General features: G+C 33.4%; 2 protein-coding genes across 16 annotated transcripts in view; one reads left to right on the forward strand and one right to left on the reverse strand.

Moving 5' to 3' along the window:
• LOC107909972 (ADP-ribosylation factor GTPase-activating protein AGD2) overlaps positions 1–18,319 on the forward strand; it is a 50,146-nt gene extending 31,827 nt beyond the window's left edge. For 9 of the 12 annotated variants that reach the window (XM_016837691.2, XM_016837693.2, XM_016837692.2 and 6 more), the window contains 3 exons: positions 15,992–16,082; positions 16,549–17,012; positions 18,020–18,319. In XM_016837691.2, the coding sequence (XP_016693180.1) occupies positions 15,992–16,082; positions 16,549–17,012; positions 18,020–18,134 (670 nt within the window). In that variant the 3' untranslated portion in view covers positions 18,135–18,319. The remainder of the gene's footprint in view (positions 1–15,991; positions 16,083–16,548; positions 17,013–18,019) is intronic. The other 3 variants (XM_016837695.2, XM_041089360.1, XM_041089361.1) reach the window with 1 other exon arrangement.
• A 1,290-nt stretch (positions 18,320–19,609) lies between these two features.
• Positions 19,610–22,897, reverse strand: LOC107907930 (pentatricopeptide repeat-containing protein At1g51965, mitochondrial). Of its 4 annotated transcripts, none has more exons than XR_005910627.1 (3): positions 21,993–22,891; positions 19,780–21,508; positions 19,610–19,660 (listed from the first exon to the last, which is right to left on the reverse strand). XR_005910627.1 is itself a non-coding variant. In XM_041089363.1 (3 exons), the coding sequence occupies exons 1-2, from the start codon at positions 22,743–22,745 to the stop codon at positions 20,303–20,305; spliced, it is 1,959 nt and encodes a 652-aa protein (XP_040945297.1). In that variant the 5' UTR covers positions 22,746–22,891; the 3' UTR covers positions 19,610–20,069; positions 20,288–20,302. The 4 variants fall into 4 exon arrangements, 3 of the variants coding, with proteins under 3 accessions (XP_040945297.1, XP_040945296.1, XP_016690718.2); XM_041089363.1 differs by having other exon boundaries at positions 19,610–20,069; positions 20,288–21,508; XM_041089362.1 differs by having other exon boundaries at positions 19,610–20,152; positions 20,288–21,508.
• Positions 22,898–23,167: the final 270 nt, after the last annotated feature.

The raw sequence follows: 23,167 nt of genomic DNA on the forward strand, positions 1-23,167 counted from the left end.
CAACAACACTTTGTTTCTTGCTCCTCCAAGTGACTAAGTTTCCTCCCACAAGAGTATAATAACCCATTGTAGACCTTCTGTCATCAAGAGAGCCAACCCAATCTACATTTGTAAATACTTCTATCTTGAGATGACTATTTTTGGAGAAGAGAATACATTTGCTTAGTGTAGACTTCGAATAGCATAAAATTCGCAATACTACCGCATATAGGCTTTGTGAGGGTCATACATAAATTGACTTACGAAACTAACTACATAGGTTATATCATGTCGAGTATAAACGAGATAAATCAATCATCCAACGAGTCTTTGATTACTCTTAATAGGTGATTTTGCTGGTTTACGACCCAACATGTCAGTCTCTGTCAAAAAAATCTTAGACATACTTTCTTTGGGAAATAAAGATTCCCTTTTTCGATCTGGCCACTTCTATTCCAAGCAAATATTGTAATTTCCCAAGTCTTTGATTTCGAATTCTCGAGCCAATTGTTTCTTAAGTCGAATCATTTTACTTTGTCAATAGTCAAACAACACCACGACCTTACTAAATCTTTCAAACTAGGTTTTGGGAGATTACTTTAGTCTATATAGGGTCTTTTTCAGCCTACACATTTTTTCTTAAGTATCTTTATCCTTGAATCTTGGAGGAATTTTCATATACACTTCTTCTTCCAGGTCTCCATGTAAGAAGTCATTATTTACATCAAATTGTTGTAAGTCTCAGTCGAAATTTGTTGTACATGATAAAAGTATCCTAATTGTTTTCAATTTAGGAACCGGAGCAAATGTTTCCTTATAATCCACTCCATTTGTATGAGTGAATTCTTGCGTTACTAATCTGGCTTTGAGTTTTTCAATTGAACCATCAGCCTTATACTTGATGGTAAACACCCATTTGCAGCCAACCATTTTCTGCCCCTCAAGAGGATTAATCAGTTCTCAAGTCTCATTTTTTGCTAAAGCTCACATTTCTTCAATCATAGCCTTCTTTCATCTTGGATCGGTGATATCTTCTCTTTAATCCCGTAGAATAGACATAGAAAACAAGGATAAAGTAAAAATTCTATAGGATGAGGATAAAGAATCATAAAAGACAATTAAAGAAAAAATGTAAAGTGCAATTTCTAACACTTTTTTTTTGGGCTATTGGCAATCCTAAATCAGTACCAAATTCAGGTAAAGAAGACTCACCTGACAGTGAAGAGTCAGGGCACAAAGTTGATTGTATGATGACATCTTCTTTCTTACCTTTTCTAGTGTATGTCCTTAAATTAGGCCTATCAAACAACCGTCCACTAGTCTTCTCTTGAATCAAAATCTCTTCTGAAACTAAATTCTCTCTAAGAAGAGTAACAGAGCAATGTGGCATCTCTTCATTTTCAATAACCTCCCCCTAAGAGATGGTTGTGATGAAGAAATGTTGGGTTCATTCTCACGAAATGTTACATCCATACTTACATAATACTTTCCAGATGACGGATGATGACATTTGTAACCCTTCTATATGAGAAAGTATCAAATGAAAACATATTTGATTGCTCGAAGATCCAGTTTGCTCCTATGTCAAAGATGGACAAAGCAAACACAACCAAATACCTTCGGTGAAATCGTGTAATCTGTCTTCCTTGTAATATTTCTATAAGACTTTTAAAATCAAGAACTCGAAGATACATTTGATTAATGAGATAAGTAGTAACCAAAATCACATCCCCCAGTAAGGCTTTAGGAGGTTCATAGTGAACATAAGTGATCTAGCAACCTCCAAAAGATGCCGATCTTTTCTTTCGGCAACACCATTTTAAGCACTTGTACCGGGACAACTGGTCTAATGTAGAATCCTTTGTGATTTTAAGTAATCATTAAAGTTATACACGGTTCCATTATCAGTTTGCAAAATCTTAACCTTAGCATCAAATTGAATAGTAATCAATTTATAGAAAGAAAAGAAACACAAAAAAATATCACTTTTGGACTTTAATAAAAAAATCCATGTCATCCAAGTGAAGCAGCCAATAAATGCAACAATCCAACAATTACCAAATAAAGAAGTAAGGCGAGTACAGCCCCAAATATCAAAATGAATAATCTCAAAAGGAATAATACTATTATTACGTAAAAGATAATTGTTTCTTGTATGCTTAGCAAATTCACATATATCACAAACTAAAGAATCCAACTGAGTTCTTCAAAACAAAGTAAGAAATATCTTGGCAATAACAGTAAATGATGGATGCCCTAACCGCCTATGCCACTGAATTATCTCTTGGTTGACATTTTTATTCTCTCCAAATAAGGCTTGAGACATACTAGACTATCGATCCAGAAGATCTAAGTCATCACACAATCTACCATTGTCAACCGTCTTCCCTATCTGGAGGTCTTGAAAGACATAATAGTCGGGAAAGAATTCAAGTTTACAATTTCAGGCTTTAGTGATAGTACTAACAAATAAAATGTTCACTAGAAATTTAGGGGCATAGAGGACAAGATAAAGTGATATTAGGAGTACAAACAACAGAATATGTTCCAAAAACGGAGGTAAGGTATCCATCGGCTATTCGCTCACTATCTTTAGATGGACAAATATTGTAGTTAAATAAGCTTTTGTTTGACCTTGTCATATGTCTATTCGTACCGGAATTAGTAATCTAAGATTCAGAAGTAGATAGAGAATTTAAAACAATACTTGATTTCACATTATTAGACTTAGCACCCAAGGTAGAGTCTAATTAAGACAAAAGATGTCGGAGATGTTGAATCTCGTTTGATGTAAAACTCCCAGTAGAATTGGACTTGTCCTCTGTTGTCATAGAGTCCGACAAATTTGCCTAGGATCAAGAATTACCCCCTCGTTTTCCACCACGACTTCGAGCGGGACAACTGTGTAACTTTCAGCACGAATCTTTAGTCTGTCGAGGCTTACCACAGTAGTCACACGTCAAGTGATCCTTGTCAAACTTAGCACCCAATGGACCATCATGGTTAGTAACAAGGCCAACTTTCTCAATATGTGGATTATAGAGCATAACAGCACGTCGACTCTCCCCCTGTTGAACATAAGAGTATACCTCATGAAAAGAAGGGAACAGTGTTTTGCCAATAACTTGAACCTGAATCTGGTCATACTCAGTATTCAACCCAGCCAAAAAATCAAAAAATCGCTCCTTCTCCATCATCTTCTAAAATTTCCCGACATCATTGGTACAAGTCGCCTGAAAATCTTGATAACAATCAAGTTCCTACTACAAGCCATTTAATTCAACAAAATATTGAGAAATCGGTAGGTCCTCTTACTTCGTATCATGGACTTTATTACAAATCTCAAAAATTTGCACACCATTCCCAACATAAGAGTAGATGATTGTAGCAACGTTCCAAATCTTTTTAGTAGTATCAAATAGCAAATAAGTTTTGAAAATATAAGGTTGCATAGAGTTGATAAGTCATGTCATAACAAGAGAGGTCACTGCCACTGACTAAAAGTTGAATCAGTAGGATCAGGTTTTGACGTGGTACTGGTGATGTATCTCTGCAATCCATGAGCCTTGATAAACAACAAGTAGGACCTCGACCAAACAAGCTAATTACGTCCATAAAGCTTCACATGACTAATTTAGAATGAGGGATTATTGGTTGGAATCACGAGCTTCTTGTCCTTCGACATAATGCTTGAAAAATAACTAATACCCTAAAAATCTACTTGGAAAAATGATAACAAATACCACTAAAAAAACAAAAAGAAAAACTTAGCTAAAATACACCACCAATTAAAAGAAAATGATCGGAAGTGAGTAGGGAGCACTTCGACAGTGTCAGAAAAAACAACGGTAGCAGGTAAAGGCCACGCGCGATGCGTGAAACAAAAAAGCAGAACCTTTTGACGGCGCGTGATACCCATGCATGAGTCTTTTGGTCACTAGACTCCGAGGTTTCATCGACGATTGGATTCCGACTCCAATGATAGGGGCGTTGAGAGAGAGAAAAAAGCTAGGGTGGAAATACCAATTTAATGTTGCTAGGGTTTTTGGAACAAAACTTGAAAAACAAAATTTATCCCAAAAAAAATAAAAAAAACTGATAACATGATCAAATTAGAGATGAATAATCTGATATATTTAAGAGAAACTCACTAAAAAAACTATATATTTCTCATAAATATGTACAGATATATATACATGAAGCATTTAATCATCTAAGGAAAGAATATCTCTAACCAGAATCTCTAAAAATCAGCTATAATCCCTAAAGATTAGCTATTTGGTACTGTCAAACAATTCAAATATTCTCAACAGAAAGAGACTAAAAGAAGGGGGAAAGTTCTGCTAAGTTAAACAATTTTCCTACAAATCGTCTAGTGACTCAATCCATAACTCAAGACTATAACAATTTGGCCTTTAAGCCAGACATCGTAGGCGATCCCAACTTCAAAGAGGAATTTGATGCAAAACTGGAAGAAGAATCTAGGATGGCTAAAAGCATCAGCAATTTGGGCAATAAGCTATTGAAACAATTGTCGTTGTAGATATAAGATTTGATAGTTTTTAATCAAAATCGTGAAAGGGAAAAAGGGTTCTTACCGTTATGATGCTTTATAAAGAGAGTATGATCAAGATACTATGTCATCTCTTTTTTGTCTTCTTCTATGTTACTCTGTCATCAACATATACTAAAAGAAGAGTGATCTTACCCTTATGATGTTTTATGAAGAGAGTATGATCAACATTCTGTTGATAATAAATAAAGACCATGGTTTTTATGAATCTGTCAAACCATGCTCAAGTGTCACAGGTCGCTGATAAAAATCCATGATAAATGCACACAAAATGTCTCATGGAGGTCAATTAATTAAATGGGTCTTATATGGCTCACATGAATTGGTCCAATTCGTGGAACAGATGGAGAAACCCACCTACTTGAAACCTTAGTAACCCGTTTAAGCACTCTAGTAAAACTAAAGTTATCATGATAAATATTTGTAATCTAAGGGATAATATTGTATCGTATTTAAATCTCTTAGGACTCTCATATTGTAGATAGATTTTAATATCAACCATCGATATAATTTAAATTGTATCGTTAGATTTGGGGAGCTCGACTATAAATAGAGACATCTCCCTTATTTGTAATCACTTAGTTGTAATTCTTTAAAGTGACAGAAACACTTTAAGAGCAATTACTTAAACAATTGGTGTGCTTAATTTTCTTATGGTTTTTTGCTTCTTCGCTTGAGAGTTTGTTTTCACTATATTTCGGTGTCTTAGAGAATTTCCTTTGTGAATTTTTGTCTTTTCAAGAGTAAGACCGACTTAGGAGAATTTGAAGCAAAAGATCTCTTAAGGCCAAGCGGCTTGCCAAATTAAAGTTTTAGCCCCGTGACAGTTGATATTAGAGCCAATGTTCGATAAAGCCGTGCGGTTTGTCAGACTAAAGTTCTAACCTTGTAACACTAAGAGACTATTAACACCCATACAATGCCTTCTTCAACTTGTACATTTTCCCTTGTGTTTTTATCATCAAATACAAAAGGATTTTCTATATACACATCCTCTTTTAGGTCTCTATGTAGGAATGTGGTTTTTACATCAAATTGTTGCAAGTCTCAATCAAGGTTGGTTGTATAGGATAACATAATTTTAAGGCATAATTGCATAAAATACTCTCAACATTTAAGGGTTTTTGGTTTTGTACCATTAACCTTTTTTTTATTGACACCCTCAACGTTATGATTTTTTTCAAAAATCAACCCAATTTTAACGGTAAATGTGAGTTGACCGTCAGTCAAACACTGGTCAACGAAATAAGCCTATGTGACGTCATAGATGACGTCAATTATTTTTTTCATTTTGTTTCCATCTTCTTTCTTCTTCTCCCTTCCCCTTTTCCACTGTAACTGTTGTTACAGTAAAAAAAAACACCCATCACCATTTTTATCAAAGCCCACACTTGCATTTCACTCTCTCAAATACACATTTCCTTGCTACTTTTTGGCCTCGTCGTGGCAAACTTCAACTCCTCTTTCTCTTCCTTCTTTTTCTCTTCTAACAATAGAGATAAATTGAAGTCTTTCGACAATAAAATTATGTGGAATGCATTTAAGGTCTCGGGTTTAGAAGATTTCTCCCCATTCAAAGCTTCAAATTCTATTTCTTCTTTAGTTGTTTTAGTCTTGGGGATTGATTTTCTAAACTAAGATGATTCCATGATCTTGGAAATGGTGATTTAGATTTTTAGGTTCAGGTCTAAAAGCTTGGATATTAGCCTTTGAGCTTCAGGTGAGAACCATGGCAGACACTTGAAATCTCCTCTGTAAATATTCTTATACATCGCCACCAAATTATCTTGAAACGGTAAAAACCCGGCGAGAAAAATGTATAAAATCACCCCACAAGACCAAATATCCACCTTGGCTTCGTCGTAACAACTCATCTTGTTTCAAATGTTCCATGAAAGCACTAAATCTGAAATTGATGACCTTCAAATTGCCTTTTTTCTAAGAGAAGATTCTCCGGCTCCAAATCACGGTGGTAAAGATCGTGGCTGTGGCAGAAATCAATGGCGAAAACCAGCTACTGAAAGTAAACCCTGGCAAAAAAGATGGGTTTTTGGTTTTAGCTATGTCCGCCATTTTTGAACCGTAAAAGCTCGAGAAATTTTTAAAAAAAATTGATACCCATGGAGTAAAGATGGGTTTTTGATTTTAGCTTTTTTAAATGACATCATCTATGACGTCACATAGGCTTACTTCGTTGACCAATGCTTGATTGACGGTCAACTCATATTTACCGTTAAAATTGGGCTGATTTTTTTAAAAAATCATAACGTTAAGGGTGTCAATAAAAAAAGTCAAAGGCACAAAACCAAAAACCCCTAAACATTGAGGGCATTTTATGTAATTATGCTTAATTTTAATAGTGTTAATCTTATAAATAGGGGAAAATGTCTCTTGATATTCCACTTCATAAGTTTCAGTGAATCCTTTAATTATCAATATAGTTATAAACCTCTCAATCAAACCATCAACCTCATATTTCACAATGAACGCACACTTGCAACTAACCAATTTCTTTTCAAGTAGAAGAATGACTAGCATTATGATTATGAACAAAGCAAAAACACCTTAACACTTTTTGAGGTTGACCACTCCATTTTGTTCACTTGTACCAAGACTGCTAGTTTGATGAATTATTCCATAGTTCTTCAAATAATCATCAAAATTGTATTTTGTGTCATTATCAATTCCTAAAATATGATAAAAAATACAATCTTGTGAAAAGACTCAAAAGCAAAAAATACGATCCTTAATGCCTGGCCCATTGAGCAAGGGTATTCACCCTTATAATCAAATTGCAGAAATTGCTTGTTAGTAGCGTGTATGTGTGAAAATAGTTTGCTCCTGTTAGTAGTGTGAAAAAAAGCACAAAAATACATCAATTTTCAATTGCATCAAATATACCTTATCATCCTAGTGCAATAATCAATATAAGTATCAAACCAACAATTACTAATCAAATACGTAGTTCGAGTAGGACCCTAAACATCAAACTAAATAGTTATAAAAGGAACAACACTTTTATTATTTCTTAGAAGATAGGAATTTCTAGAATGTTTGGCATATTCACAAGCCTTATAAAAAGAGGAATCAAACTGAGTCTTTAAAAATATATTAGGATACAATTTTTCTAATACAAAAAAATGGATGTCCTAATTGTTAGGTTTGTTGTATTATTTTCATGGTTGGCATCCTTATTTCTTCCAAAATATGCTCGATGTAAATGTAACTACTTCCTTCCAATATATATAATTTATCATGCAATTTACCACTACCAATCTTCCTCTTTATTTGAAGTTTTTGAAAAACATCATTATTAGAAGAAAAAGAACTCAAGTTTGCAATTTAAGGCATTAGTGGTCATTAACAGATAAAATGTTAACATGAAAAGAGGAACAAGTACAAAGGACATTTTAATATTAGGTACACAGTTGGTAGAACATGTTGTAGATACATGAGTAAAAGAACCATTGACTATTCTGGCACTATTCTTTGTTTGACATTTAGAGTAATTTAGAAGACTTTTAGAGAAGCTTCTTATGTGTTTATTCACTCCATAATCAATTATCCAAGAGGCGGTGTCAACATATGCCTTTAAGGCCTTTCTTGACTTCACAAAGTGGGGTGTTCTACTAAAGGAGTCTATTAGCTCGATTGATCACTGAAAATAGCAAAGAGGGGGTGAATTAGTCTTTTAAAAATTTGTGGAAGCAAAGAGTACAAATAGAGACAATAAACACGGTGATATATAATGGTTTGACCCCAATTGCTTGCTCTATTTTCTCAAACTCACTAATTTGACAACATTTGATAACAACGTTTAACCTTACAATTTTCTTAAGATTCCTAACCAAATATTAAGATTGAAACCCCCTTAAGGTTTTTACCCAAACCTTAAGACTCAACCCTCTCAAAGAGAATAACAAATAAGAAAACAAAAAAAAAAATAATCCTCACAAGATTAGGTTGTTTGCCAATTAAACACAAATATAACAAAATCACTTGAGCTGATAAAAAATACAATGAATACTCACAAGTGTTTACAAGAAGAAGATAAAGAATTGAAGCACAAAGTGATTGATAATGGATTTTCTATATATCTTAAAAGCACTTGATCTATTGTAATCTCACTTGTTATGGTAGAACCTTTAGAAGCTGGTATTTATACATTCTAATTGATTTTCAACTGTTGGGGATGAAAATACAAAATCATTAAATTCACCTGCAACAAAAGGTACCGATCCTTTTTCTATAAGTATCGATACTATTAGCATTTAATGTCTGATTTAGTGACCATTAAAGTTAGTTTGCAATGATATCAAAACCATTTTATCGATACTTGGTAAGAGGTATCGATACATTTTGAAAGGGTGTCGATATTTTTTTGTGATTTTTTGAAAAATCATTAAGTCAGAATGCAATAGCGTTATCGATATCAAATATGATATCGATAAAAATACAATATGTATCGCTGCTTTTTGAAAAGTATCGATATTTTTTACTTTTTTTCAATTTCGTTTCAAGTCAATAAGCAAGTTTGATATTGATATTGAAAAAAAGTATTGATTTAAAAGTGTTTCAATTGAGTTAAAAAAGTTTAAACCGTTTTTAAACTTTTTTCAAAAAAAAATTTAAGTGTTCAAAAAATGTTCTAATATGTTTGGAAGTCTTTAAATGATTTTTATACTTTCGAACTTTATAGTTTCTTTGTTAAAAAAATTATTCAAAAACATTTTTGTTTGTTATATCAAAACAATTTATCAAATAAAGCTAGTTTAACAATCTCCCTTTTTTGATATGACAAAATATTTTGGTAAATTTATTTTTGAATTTGCTACTCTCCCTTGTTAAAGTTCAATTTGAATTAAAGACTTGATTTTATAATTTTGAAACAAATATTTGATTTTATAATTTTGAAATAAAGACATGAGTGTGAAATAGTGGTCACTTAGATGTTGGCATTAAAAGATTAGTCATTAAAAACCAATCAACAAAATACCAATAAATTTAGCTTTCCTTCCCCCCTTTTTGTTATATAAGAAATAAATAAATAAAGCTTAAAAGAAAAAAAAAGTAGTTAGTCCGAAGATAGATATTTAAATATAAAGAATAAGTGAACTAACATTTGCAAAATAATCATTAAAGTATCTTAAAATACCAAATAAACATTAAGGTACAATCACATAGAAATAGGAAAAGAAAAATAACTTTAAGGATGCAACTATTTTGACCATTTCTAATAATTTCATACACCTAATTGTATAGAATTAAAGCATGATGTATATGAATCATAAAAGATCACAAAATATGCAAAAATTGAACATTTATATCAAATAAAATCTAATTAAGCACACTCAAAGGTTTTGAAAATTTTGTATAATAGGCAATATTGGTCAAGATAGATTAATCATGCAACCATTAACTCTCCCTAGCTTTTTGCGTGTAAGAGCCATAAAAATCATACATCCTTTTTCAATTAATTTTAAGTCAAAAAAACATTTAAAAAAAAATCAAAGTGCATAAATTTATTTGAACACAAAATCGAGGTAAGGTAGTAATACCTAGTTCTCTCCTAAGTGTCCAAAATATTTCTTTATCTAAAGGTTTTGTAAAAATATCAGCTAATTGATGCAAAGTGTCTACATACTCTAGAACAATATCACCTCTTTGGACATGATTTCTAATGAAATAATGTATTATTTCAATGTGCTTAGTTCTAAAATGTTGGATGAGTTTTTTTAGTGAGACAAATAGCACTAATATTGTCACACTTGATAAGAATAGTATCTATATCAATTTCAGCCTTTAAGTTATTGTTTCATTCATAAAATTTGAGCACAATAACTTTCAGCTAACGCAACACTATTTTGTTTCTTTGAAAACCATTAAATTAATATGTTGCCTAAAAATTAACAAATATCGTAGGTGTTCTTCCTACTTAGTTTGCAACCTCTAAAATTTGTATCCGAGAAAGCATGTAAGCTTAATGATGAGTCTATAAGATACCAAAGACCTAAATTAGGTGTCTTTAAGGTATTAAAGATTCTTTTAATGACTTGTAAATGAGATTTCTTAGGACAAGATTGATATCTAGCACACAAGCAAACACTAAATATAATGTCTGGTGTATTTGTGGTAAGCTAAATCAAAGAACCAATCATTGATCAATATCTACACATTTACATTCTTTATTTTTTGTCAAGCTTTGTAGAAGAGCTATATTTTCAAATCTGTACATTCCAAAATATAAATTTGAAAGTTTAAAAATATGATTTAGAAATTTTGAATCTTCAAATCCGAGTGGTTGTTCAACATACACTTTTTCATTTATAAAACCATTTAGAAAAACATTTTTAACATTCATTTTTAACATTCAATTGATATAATTTAAAATCATTAAAACATGCAAAAGCTAAAAGTATTTAATTGCTTCTATCCTAGTTACGAGAGCATAAGTTTTATCATAATCTAGTCTTGTTCCTCACTGTGCTAACACTCATCTAGTCAGTTCCTAAAAACCAATTTAGTACCTATAATAGATTTGTCACAAGGTCTTTCAACTAGGGTTCATACTATACTTCTATCAAATTGGTTTAACTCTTCTTGCATATATCTAATATTCATCATTTAATACTTTTTTTATATTTTTAGGCTCAATGAATGAGATAAATGCAACATAATTAGAAGTATTTCTAAGAAAAGGTCTAGTAGTTACCCCATTGGATAGATCTCCCAAAATCTTACAATCCTTCTCATAATTATACTCTCTTGAATGAAGGATTTCCCTTTTCTCTAGGATAAGCTCCTTTAGAGGATCTTGTGTATGTTCTTGGATCCTTTCATTTAATGATTGATCAATTTTCTCATCATTGTTTCATATTCCTCTAGGTTGAGCTCCTTTAGAGGATCTTTAATACTTAAGAAAAGAACTCATGTAAATCTAGAGTAATTATCTACAAACACAAAAGCATATTGTTTTCCATCTAAGCTAGTAGTCTTAATTGGTCCAAAAACATTAATGTGAATTAATTGTATAACTCTACTTGTAGATACATCATTAATAAGTTTAAAAGAAACTCTCTTATGTTTGTCTCTAGCACATGCATCACAAACTTTATCTAAGTTAAAATCAATTTTTGGCAATTCTCTTACTAAATCATATTTAGTCAATTTATACAATATGCTCATACTAGCATGTCCTAACTTCTTATGTCACAATAAGTATTTTCATTTTTAATCATGAGGCAAATGTTTGAATTATGCAAGTCTTTTAAATGCATCATTTATGTATTTTCTATTTTATGACCAACAAACATAATTTTATTAGACACAATGTCAATTACTTTACATCTACTTGACTCAAAAATGACATTGAGACTTTTATCACATAATTTGACTAATACTTAGAAGATTATGCTTAATACCGTTAACATATAAAACATTTTTAACAAAAATTGAAGAGTTTTTACCAATAGAGTTAATTCCTTAAATGAGTCCTTTGGAGTTGTCACCAAATGTAACTTCTCATCTATTTTTTGGCTTCAACTCAATCAAATGACTCTTGTCACTGGTCATGTGCCTTGAGCATTTACTATAAAGGTACCGTGACTTTTTGCTTGAATTGCTCACATTGAAGCAATGCTCCTTTTTCTTAGAATTTTATATGGTCATAAGACAAAAGTAGGCTTCTTTTTGCTCTTTATGAGTAACCTCAAGCTTGTCCCATATCTCCTTGGCATTAGAACAAGATGACACCCTATTGTACTCATCTGGACCAAATGTACAAAATAGAATGTGCATGGCTTTAGCATTGATTTGTACATTCATTTTATCTTCTTCACTCCATTCTCTTTTTCTCTTTGACACTAATTGCTCTCCTTGTTTTTGAGAAATTGAGGGAGCATTCAAGATGATATCCCAAACCGAAAGATTATTCACTTGAATGAAAAGCATCATTCTTGTCTTCCAATAAGAGCAATTTGCTTTATTTAAGTATGGAGACTTTCAGATGAACTGAGATTCTTCATGGAAATTTGATCCGAAAGTGGATGCCATAGTTGTAGAATGCTTTGATGATGGTTTGAGCTTTTCCGATGATCTTCTCTTGGTAGTTAACTCGTCTTTAGAGGCTAGCTTTGATACCAATTGTTAGCTCGATTGATCACTAGAAATAGCCAAGAGGGGGTGAATTGGTCTTTTAAAAATTTGTGGAAGCAAAGAGTATAAATAGAAACAATGAACACGTTGATATATAGTGGTTCGACCCCAATTGCCTACTCCACTACCTTAGCTTTACATAGTTAAGAATTTTCTCAAATTCACTAATTTAATAACTTTTGAGAATAATGTTCAATCTTACAATTTTCTTAAGATTTCTGCCCAATCCTCTAAAAGAGAATAACAAATAAGCAAACAAAAAATAATCATCACAAGAAAAATAATCATCACAAGATTAGGATGTTTGCCAATTAAGCACAAATACAAGGAAAAAACTTGAGTTGATAGGAAATACAATGAATGCTCACAAATGTTTACAAGAAGATAAAAAATTGAAGCACAAAGTGATTAGTAATGGATTTTTTATGTACCTTAAAGCACTTGATATATTGTAATCTCACTTGTTGTGGTAGAACCTTTAGAAACTAGAATTTATACACTCTAGTTGATTTCCAATCGTTGGTGATGAAAATACTAGATCATTAAATTCACTTGTAACAAAAGGTATCGATACTTTTTTTAACGAGTATCAATACTATTAGGATTTAATGTATGGTTCAGTGACCGTTAAAATTAGTTTATAACGATACCAAAGACATTTTACCAATACCTGGTAAGAGGTATCGATACGTTTTAAAAGGGTATCGATACTTTTTGTGATTGTTTAAAAATCATTAAATCAGAATGCAAAAACGGTATCGATATCAAAGATGGTATTGATAAAAATACAATAGGTATCGATATTTTTTGAAAAGTATTCATACTTTTTGTTTTTGTTCAATTTTTGTTTCAAGTCAGTAAGCAAGTTTGGTATCGATCTTTAAATAGGTATCAATAAAAATTGTGATTGTTTAAAAATCAAGTTATAATGCAAAAACGGTATCGATATCAAAGATGGTATCGATAAAAATACAATAGGTATAGATATTTTTTGAAAGGTATCGATACTTTTTACTTTTGTTCAATTTTTATTTCAAGTCAGTAAGCAAGTTTGGTATCAATCTTGAAATAGGTATCAATAAAAATTGTATGGGTATTGATACTTTATGAAAGGTATCGATAATTTTTGCAAGAAACAATTTTTCAATCGATTTAAAAGTGTTGCAATTAAGTTGAAAAATTTTAAATCGTTTTTGAACTTTGTCCCAAATTTTTTTAAGTGTTTAAAACATTTTTTAAGATGTTTGGAAGTCTTTAAATGATTTTTATGCTTTAAACTTTATAATTTCTTTATTCAATAACAAGTTTTATTCAAAAGTACTTTTGTTTGTTATATCAAAACAATTATCAAATAAAGCTAATTTAACAAAGTCAATTTGGGTGAGGAGACACTTGAGATGTTGGATTTCATCAGAAGAGAAAGTCTCTATAGTGGCCATCTTTTTGGTTGATTTTGTGTTTTAGACAAATTCGCTTAATCTCGTGCAGACTTTACTTGTTTTCCTTAGCCTTTGGTGGGCCAACATGTAACTTCCAACAAGTTTCTTTGATATGCCACTACCCAAGTAGTCACAATGCATATGGTCTTTATCCAAGTCACAATGTAGATGCCATTCTCAATTCGCATGTAAAAGCGATCACCTTCCATATTTTTTCTGCAACTTTCAAGAAAAAAAAATGTCTTGGAAATTTGATATTTCATAAAATTGATGAGCTATGTCATCATAAGAGAAATTTTTTAGTCCCATTGATTGTAAGTGGGATAGTTCATTGTGGTCTTTCTCATGTTACCAATATTATACCTCTGCAATCTTCTAGCTTTGATGAATAATCAACACAACCATAACCATACAAGATAGTTGTTTCCGTCAAACTTTACGAGACTGATTTGTAAAGAGAGATTATCAAAACTAATAGCAATAACCTTCTTGTTCTCTACCATTTTAATAAAAAATTGGTAAATCAAACTCGAAAAAGACCTTGAATAATGCACTTAACAATAGCCAATTTAATCAATAAAAGACTTTTTGACCAACACCAATTGAAGTTTGAAGTAACACGAAAGGGTCAGAAATAGCAAAACGATATTGACAACAATTGAAAGTCGAGATTCTGATGAGGCGAATTTCATGCTTTGACACGTGGAGCGCACAAAAGACATAAGGGGTGCATGAGGCTCACATGTAGGGTAGATGTTCACCGAACTTGTAGGGTTGGCTAGCAATGGTGCTCCAATTATTCTAAGGGCAACAGTTAGAGAAGAAAAAGAGGATAACGGAGTAAGAACCAAACTTTTGTCTCTAGGGTTTGAAGAAAATGGAAAAATAAGGGAAATTGAACCTTTAAATCTGAATTTTTGGCTCTAATACCACCTAGAAAGCAAAGAATAATGAAAAATAGAAAAAATTGCTTCTATTGTGTGTTGAGAATAACAATTACATGGGTATTTATGTACACTATGTGAGCCTAAGTTAGAAACCACATTGAATATAATATCTTAATAATAAAGTTTGAAAATTTGTGAATTAGCAAAATATGATTGTCAGAATGTGATTTAGTCAACAAAACCCAACGAGTTTCTACAATTGTAGTGACAATTGTTGCAACTGGTTTCCTAATTGAGACGCAATTTGTGCAACACATGTTGCTGACTTGGCTTATGCCACCCTTGCTTCGTACAAAGCCCTCAACTTTTCTTTGGCATTGGGATCACTTATGATGCTTAGTTCTAATACCAAGTTGTTAAGGTCACAGGTTATGAAACGAGCCAATGGGCGATTCAATTGGAAGTTTGCTTCGATTGAGGGAGCCTTTCCCTTGTTGCGATTTCTGTTAAAGAATAAATAATATAAGGAGCTCATTAAGGGAGGTCCTAACTTTAGAACTTGTTGAAGAAAGCTCCTAATTAGACTTGTTAGGAAAAGAGTTTTAAACGCATGTAATTTAGAATAAGGTTTTGCTTATTTTATTACTTATAATCATTCCCTTAAATAGAGGTTACATAGGGTATTTTCTTTAGAATAGGAAACTAAAACTAAAAACATTTCATGCAATAAGATACTTGCTAAAATAAATGGTTCTAATATTTTTAACTTGGTTGTCTTCTTTTCCATTTTGGTGCCTTTGACATCTTGTCTTGAGGCAATTGTAACATTGTGATAACCGGTAAGTTCTAAAAGCATAAATTTGAAAGCAGCTGTAGGGTTGAATTAATGATCTATAAGTGGTTAAGCTGATAACTTACAATAATTGCTTTCATTTCCTGTCCAATTCAATTCTTTGCAGAGTGGATGAATCAAATGCTATTAACACATCAGTAACAAAACCATGTCCCAAAGATGCAATTTGCGATAAAGAGAAATATATTAATGCTAAGGTATCTAGTTGGATTTTTTCTATTGATGCTCATACATCAATTTTCATTTTTCACCATCCATGCATTCTTCCTCATCTTCTTCTTTCTTGCATTGTGCCATGGGGCAGCTGGCTGGGTTTTCATTGAGCAGGAAACATCTTTTTGCATTGTCATTGTTGCCCTCTAAATTGATTTGTGGATTGTTTTAGCTGCTTATGGGAGAAGGGAATAAATCACTACAAGATATGATATGTTGTTCTTCATATAGAAGATCATTTCCTGTTGGTTTCTTTGTTCTTTATGCCGTAAGTAATATTCAAGGCTGAAAAGCAGGTGCACTTGCACCACATGCACAGTTGTTCCATTTAGATTTCATGATTGCAGAAGGTCGTGCAGTTTAGATTAGTCTTTCATTTCTCACAATGCCATGTTCAGAACTGTTATGATTTCCAAAACATAGCCTGACATTATTTCTTCTCTTAACCAGTATGTAAACAAACTGCTGGTCAGCAGAGATCCAATGCAACTTGGAGTGTCTCAAAACTCGATAAACATCTGGCAAGCAGTTAAGGCTGATAATATACGAGAAGTATATCGTCTCATTACAGTGTCAGACACCAATATGGTAAATACCACCTTTGATGATGTTTTCAGCGTTGAGTGGTATCACCATGTTGATGCTCAAAACTCGTCAATTGATATCCAAAATGAGCACTTGATACAGAATGATCCATCAGCCTGTCAGAGAATCAAGAATTCAAATGACCCGGGGAGTTGTCTACAAGGTTGTTCACTGTTGCATCTGGCTTGCCAACGTAGCAACCCTGTAATGGTTGAGTTGTTGCTGCAGTTTGGTGCCGATATAAATATGCGCGATTACCATGGCAGGACTCCTTTGCACCATTGCATTGCTATAGGCAAGAACCCGTTGGCAAAGCATCTACTAAAAAGGTAGGTTGCATATTTTGCATACTAAACCAAAATAAATCTCGTACTTAAGAAAAATAGATGATACCATCTAACTTACGTCCCTGAATGATAGAGAAATAATTTTAGCCTAAGTCCCAACCCAAAGGAAAAACCTATTAGGTGAAGTGACCATCCATCCATATGGGTCGAGGATTGCTCCAGACCAGCTCTCTTAGCCAATTTGTGACAGCCTTATCAGGGGCCACCATGTGGTGTCTGGTGGTTTAGAACTCCTGAGTCGACATGACTGTACCTCCTGATTCACAGGGTTCCAAGGGAGTAGACAAAGACCTTGGCCCTCCCTTGGTTCCTTCAAAAACCTTTGAAACTCTACTATATCGTTTTGTTAAGAAAATGGTAAAATTCTATTTTGAACCCCTAAAAATTTATAATTTGATCCCGGCGCCTCAAATATAAAATTCTTGGCTTTGTCCCAGTGGACCAAAGTGGCTATGAAATACCATTCGAGACATCCCTGGGCTTGTTGGCTATTGGGGGATGGTCACCTTTTATATATGCCCAAGGCCAATCTAGTTTATTTACAGAAAAGTATGAGAATTGGACACACCTCCCCCTTGATGAGATGTCATTGGCAAACAGAGCTGTCATGTGGTCACATCAATTGTGCACTATACGACTGCTTAAATCTTTCTTGGAAGACCAAATTCGTTCTAGTTTGCCTTGAAATTTCTAAAATAGCGGAGAAGCTATTTGTGGTAGGGCTGTGAGAGGACTAATGGCTAAGTTGTCTGTGTTAACTTCAAATGAAATAGTCCCTAAATCCGGAGATGGAAGCTTCACCACATACCATTTTATTTGATGAACCTTATTTCATACGGTCTGAAATATTGGATCATTTACGGATTATCTGCCTATAGTGCTTGGTAAAACGAGAATTATACAGGTTGGATTTCAAATTTTATTATAATAATTTATGCATTAGTTTCTTCGTCTCATCTAAATGATTTTAATTTGTCAACAATGTGCAGAGGTGCACGGTCTTCAATTAGGGATGGTGGGGGATTTAGTGCATTAGATAGGGCTATGGAGAAGGGAGCAATTACAGATGAGGGGCTACTTATTTTGCTCAGTGAAAGCGATTGAAGAAAACTCGGTTTCCTCTTATTTGTAAGCTTGCTTTTTTTTTCATGATTTCCACTTATGTCGGCAGTTGTTGCCTATTTGCCTAATAAGAGTCTGCTATTATCTTCTAAGTTGTCAACATTTCGAATTGTTTCTCCTCTATATTTAAAAGAAGAATCCCATGACTGGTGAGTGTTGGAAACTTCCCCTTTGCGCTTGCAGTGTTATATGATCTTTTCTGTTGATTGTATGGTCAAAATTTTAGCTATATTCGTCTTCAAAGGGGAATTTACAAGTAAAATTACAATACAGCTTACAAATAATATGTGTGATGAATTAGAATTAAAATTAATTCAATACAATGCATAAAGAATTGAAAATCAAAACATATCCAAACCTAGATTAGAAAAAAATCTAGATATGAGTCACATATAGTGAAATTTAGATCAAGAATAATATGAGAGAAAGAAAACCTCACCTGACATTCAAGCGGTGAGAAAATAATTTGGTCCGTCAAAGTCTCAGTGCTTCAACATTGCCAACTACATTATCATTGGCCAACAACAATATCCATTTTTACCCTAACTGATTATAAGAGTTTACAAGTATAAATACAAATACATATAATTAAAATACAATCAGACAAAGTTCAAAAAATACGATAATTGCACTTGAAGAGATTGAAGACTTATACATTATAATTGCGTACGGTGAAACTCGAATATGGAAGCTCAAAAATTAAAAGCTTATAATAATGCAAATGCCTCATTGGCTCATCATCATCTTTTTCAAAAACAATAATATATATTTTTAAAAGTTTACAAGTACAAATATATTATAATTAGAGTAGACTAAGAACTGAAATTATTCAAATTAAAACTCACACATAAATCCAAACATGATAATTTTCCATAATAGTAGAATTTAAAAGTGGATATACAAGATTTAGGACCTCAGTTTTTATTAACCATATTATAATTTTCTTTACGTCTTTTCAAGATCAAGTTTTGATTGAGGGGGGAAATTACTTTATTTTCCTCGGATACATTGCATTTATTTAATATAGAAAACTGAGCTTCATTTGAAGTGGGAGTCTTTTTCCCCTTTGAATGGAGCTCAAGTGTGACAGTATTAAGTTGATTACATTTTTCATATCTGAAAGGGTCATATCTAAGTTAAGTAGTATTTTTTTTAATTCTACTTATTAGATGAAAAGAAAGTCTTTTATACTTGTTTATTTCTCTACAAGCTTTTTATTGCTTAATCCTTCAATTTTTTTAACCAAACAATGATTAGGAACATTATAATTAAGATTTAATATGCTTATATATTTAAAAAGGTATTTAAAACATAAGTTTGAAATTTGCAAGCGGATCTCTACAAATATTTACTATTAAATAATTTGAAGAAAGAAGATAATGAACGTTACGTTTATGTGTGGTTTATCATACAACTCACTAATATTCTCAAAGCAACTTAGAAGTTTGCAAAAGAAGAATCCCAAAACCCTCTCCTCCAACTTCAATGCAATCATTTTAGTTTGAGTCCTACACAACGCCAACTTTTAACAAAATTGCAAGGGGACAAAATTTAATTAAAGGGAAAAAAAGTATAGGGCAAGGAGGCCTGGGAGGAGCATTCAAAAAGCTAAATGCATATTACATACCTAAAGACTTGGCTTGCAGACTTCTTATTAGTCGATGGGAAATGGTTGACACAAATTGACACCTTCTCCGGCTGTCAATAGCTTAGCAGCAAATGAACAAGAAATCAGTCAGGGCTGAAAATCAAGCATGTAATCTTCTTCTTCTATTGTAAATAATCCACGCAATGTACGAAGAAATCAATCAGAGATTCTCCAAACCAAACCACTAGTATAATAGCAAAAGACTTCTATTGCTTTCACGTCTTAGCTTGTCACCAGGACGAGGGTTTGAACCTCAACAACCCCTTCCCCTGAGCAAAAAGAAATTAGATATTCTCCAACACCACCATTTGAACAAGATATCTCCCTTTAAAAAGCCTCTCCAATGAACCAGCTAAACATGATAAAACCGAACTTTAGCCTTGATTCATAACTACTTGGGAGTCAACTTTTTAAGTATATCAAGGGATATATTAGATTCAAAATGCTCAAATAGTTAACTGCAAAAATGGTAAATTTTGAATCTAACCTTTCTAGCCTTTCATTATTTCAAAGGGCTAACAACCCAACCAGTGATAGGATTTTGCCTCCGAACTCTAAATTTCTTTTGTGGCCCACTTTGTAGCCGTTCAAGCACCGCGTATGTAATTGAATCAGGTGTTAACCCCTGCTGTTTAAGTTTTGTATACAGATCTACTGCCTGCGCAGTCCTGCCAGTTTTCTCAAGACAGTCGAGTAAAATGTTGTATGTCACAATGTTTGGACAACAGCCCGCAGCAAACATTTCATCGAATAGTGCACAAGCCATCTCAACTTTATCTGTTTTGCCAAAGCACTCAATGAGTGTGCTGTATGTTACAACATCTGGATTTAATCCTTTCTCTTGCATCTCCTTGAACCTCATGTGAGCTTCATCAATATTACCATTTTTCCCGAGGCAATTGATCAAAGAATTATACGATACAATATCAGGTTTACAATCACTTTTCTCGAGTTCCTCAAAGGTTTTGATAGCCTCATCAACTTTCCCAGCCCTTCCAAAGCTACAGATTAGAATATTGTAAGTAAATATATCGGGTGAAGGACCCTGCTGTTTCATCTTTTCATAAAGGTCATGAAGATGGGATATTTGCTTTAGCCTACCAAGTGCAGAAAATACCATGTTATACATGAATGCATCAGTATTGATTCCCTTTTCCTTAATCTTACTTAGCAGATCAATTGCCTCAGTTGTTTTACCTGCACTACAAAGGCTTTCCAACATTGAAACATATGCATCCTTGTCTCCCTTATCGTGAAAGTTCCACATGTTGCAAAATAACCGGTGAGCCTCGCTAGCATGACCCAGCTTACTCAATGTCCTTACAAGATATGCATATATTGACTTACTCATATATTTCTTTGATATTTCAATAACTTCATCTAGTTTATTAAGTCGCCCTTCCACAACCAAAACATTTAGAATCACACTGTATGTAAATTCACTGGGCCGACAACCATTCTCGACCATTTCACGGAAGAGGCTAATAACCTTGTCAACCATCCGCCCATTGGCTAGTGCCTGAATCACAGTATTATAAGTAATCGAATTAAGAGAACAGCCATTTGACACCATTTCATCAAAAAGTTTCAGTGATTCATCACATCTACCAAGTTTTCCATTCATTTTCATCATAATTGTGTACGTATACTCATCCGGCACACAATGCTTTCTTTTCATGTCTTCAAAAACCATGTACGTCTGATCAACCTGTCAAATGCTGCAGATCAGATTAGCACTTCAGGGCACTTGAAATGGATGCATTTAGTAACAATATATATATTTAAAGGGGGGAAACATGTTCTGATGCAAAATGTAAAAGTAAATACCATAATTATCAAATCTAGAGAAAGAAGTGCAATATTTTACTTCTACGTAAGACAATCATGTTCAAAATAGTGTTACATTTTAGTACTTAATTCATTTTTAGTCAATTAATTTAGATTTGCTGTTCAAGTAACTGTTTAAGAAGTAAACGCAGATAATAAGTAGCAAAAAGCAAGTAACAAAAACACCAAGAAAATGAGCCTTGAATCTATGCTTTTACAATCAACCACAGGATTTGCTTTTAAACCCCAAAATACTTGAAATCAGAAAACCAAAACAAACCATTAAGCAGTAGTCAAAAGAAAACCAAATCGAATTTGTAAGAACATATCAATCAATTAAGAAGAGACTAAAATAAAGATCAAACCTTCCCATCCTTCGCCAAAGCATTCAACAACATGTTATAACCAAAGACATCTAACTTGTAACCTTTCCTCTTCATCTCCCCATAAACCGAAAACGCTTTCCCTGAGTCAAATGACCTTAAGTAAGCTTGAACCAAGCACTTATAAGTGTAAGCATTCATATTCAACTCCCATTTCTTCACTAGCCTCATACACGTGCCCAAATCCTCAGTGTTCCCGAAAAACCCTATAAGGATATTGACAGTGGAGATGTTTCCACGTATGCCGGACTTTTCCATGTCATCGAGGAGCGACCGTACGGTGTTGAAGCGATCGGGGCGCAAGGATTTGGAGAGGATGAGGAAGAGACGAGAATAGGTGAATGGGTCGTGGCGGAAATTGGGGGACAGGGAGGAGCAAAAGTGGAAGAATTTCAAGGCGAGGGAAGGGCAGCTTAGGGATTTGAGAATGAGGGAGGCTTCATCGGTGGTGAGGGTTGGGGAGAGGGACGAAAGGTACTGTGAGAGATCAGTGAAAGGGTTGGTTTGGGATTGGGATTGGGATTTGGTGAGGATGTGTGTCACTTTGCAGATGAGTTGGTAGCGTGGGATCGGGTAGCCGCGAGAGTCGGTGACGACGGTAGGAAGGGAGACTTCGGCGGAGAGGGAGCGACCGCCCGGGGAAGTTGAGGTTATTTTGGCTATGTATTTGGTCGCGTAGTGGCGGCGGCTACTGGTTATAATGTGGTGGAATCGGCGGCGGTTGGGACGGTGCATCACGGAGGATTATTATTGCGCCACTTACGATTCGCTCTACAACGGTTCTTCGCTTTTTTGGTTCAAAAAATTGAGTGAAAAATGAACTCCAAGAGTCAAGATCAAGGACTCTTTAGGACAACATCTAAACAGTGACTACAAAGTTTTGGTCTGTTAAAATTCGAAAGCAATGGTTTTTAAATACATCTACTTGAGTACTCGAGTATTCGATCGAGTCGAGTTGAATTGACTTAAAAAATTTTAATTTAATTGAGTTGATGAATTCTATTTTAGAAATTGAATTCAATTTGAATTTTTTTCAAATCGAATCGAATCAAAGTCAAAATATCTCTAGTCAAGTTAACGAATCTTATTATTTATACAAAATATTGTATTTACATGCATAGATTATTTAACTAGTAGACGAAGTATAATATTATTTA

This window comes from Gossypium hirsutum, chromosome D02 (assembly GCF_007990345.1).
Source record: "Gossypium hirsutum isolate 1008001.06 chromosome D02, Gossypium_hirsutum_v2.1, whole genome shotgun sequence".
NCBI lineage: Eukaryota > Viridiplantae > Streptophyta > Magnoliopsida > Malvales > Malvaceae > Gossypium > Gossypium hirsutum.

What these genes read in the sequence shown, in the direction of transcription:
- LOC107907930 (XM_016835229.2), bottom strand. Translation starts at nt 22,745, where the DNA reads ATGCACCGTCCCAACCGCCGCCGATTCCACCACATTATAACCAGTAGC. An exon ending in CTTTGGCGAAGGATGGGAAG is followed by an intron (nt 21,509 to 21,992) that starts GTTTGATCTTTA and finishes AGCATTTGACAG; the next exon opens with GTTGATCAGACGTACATGGT.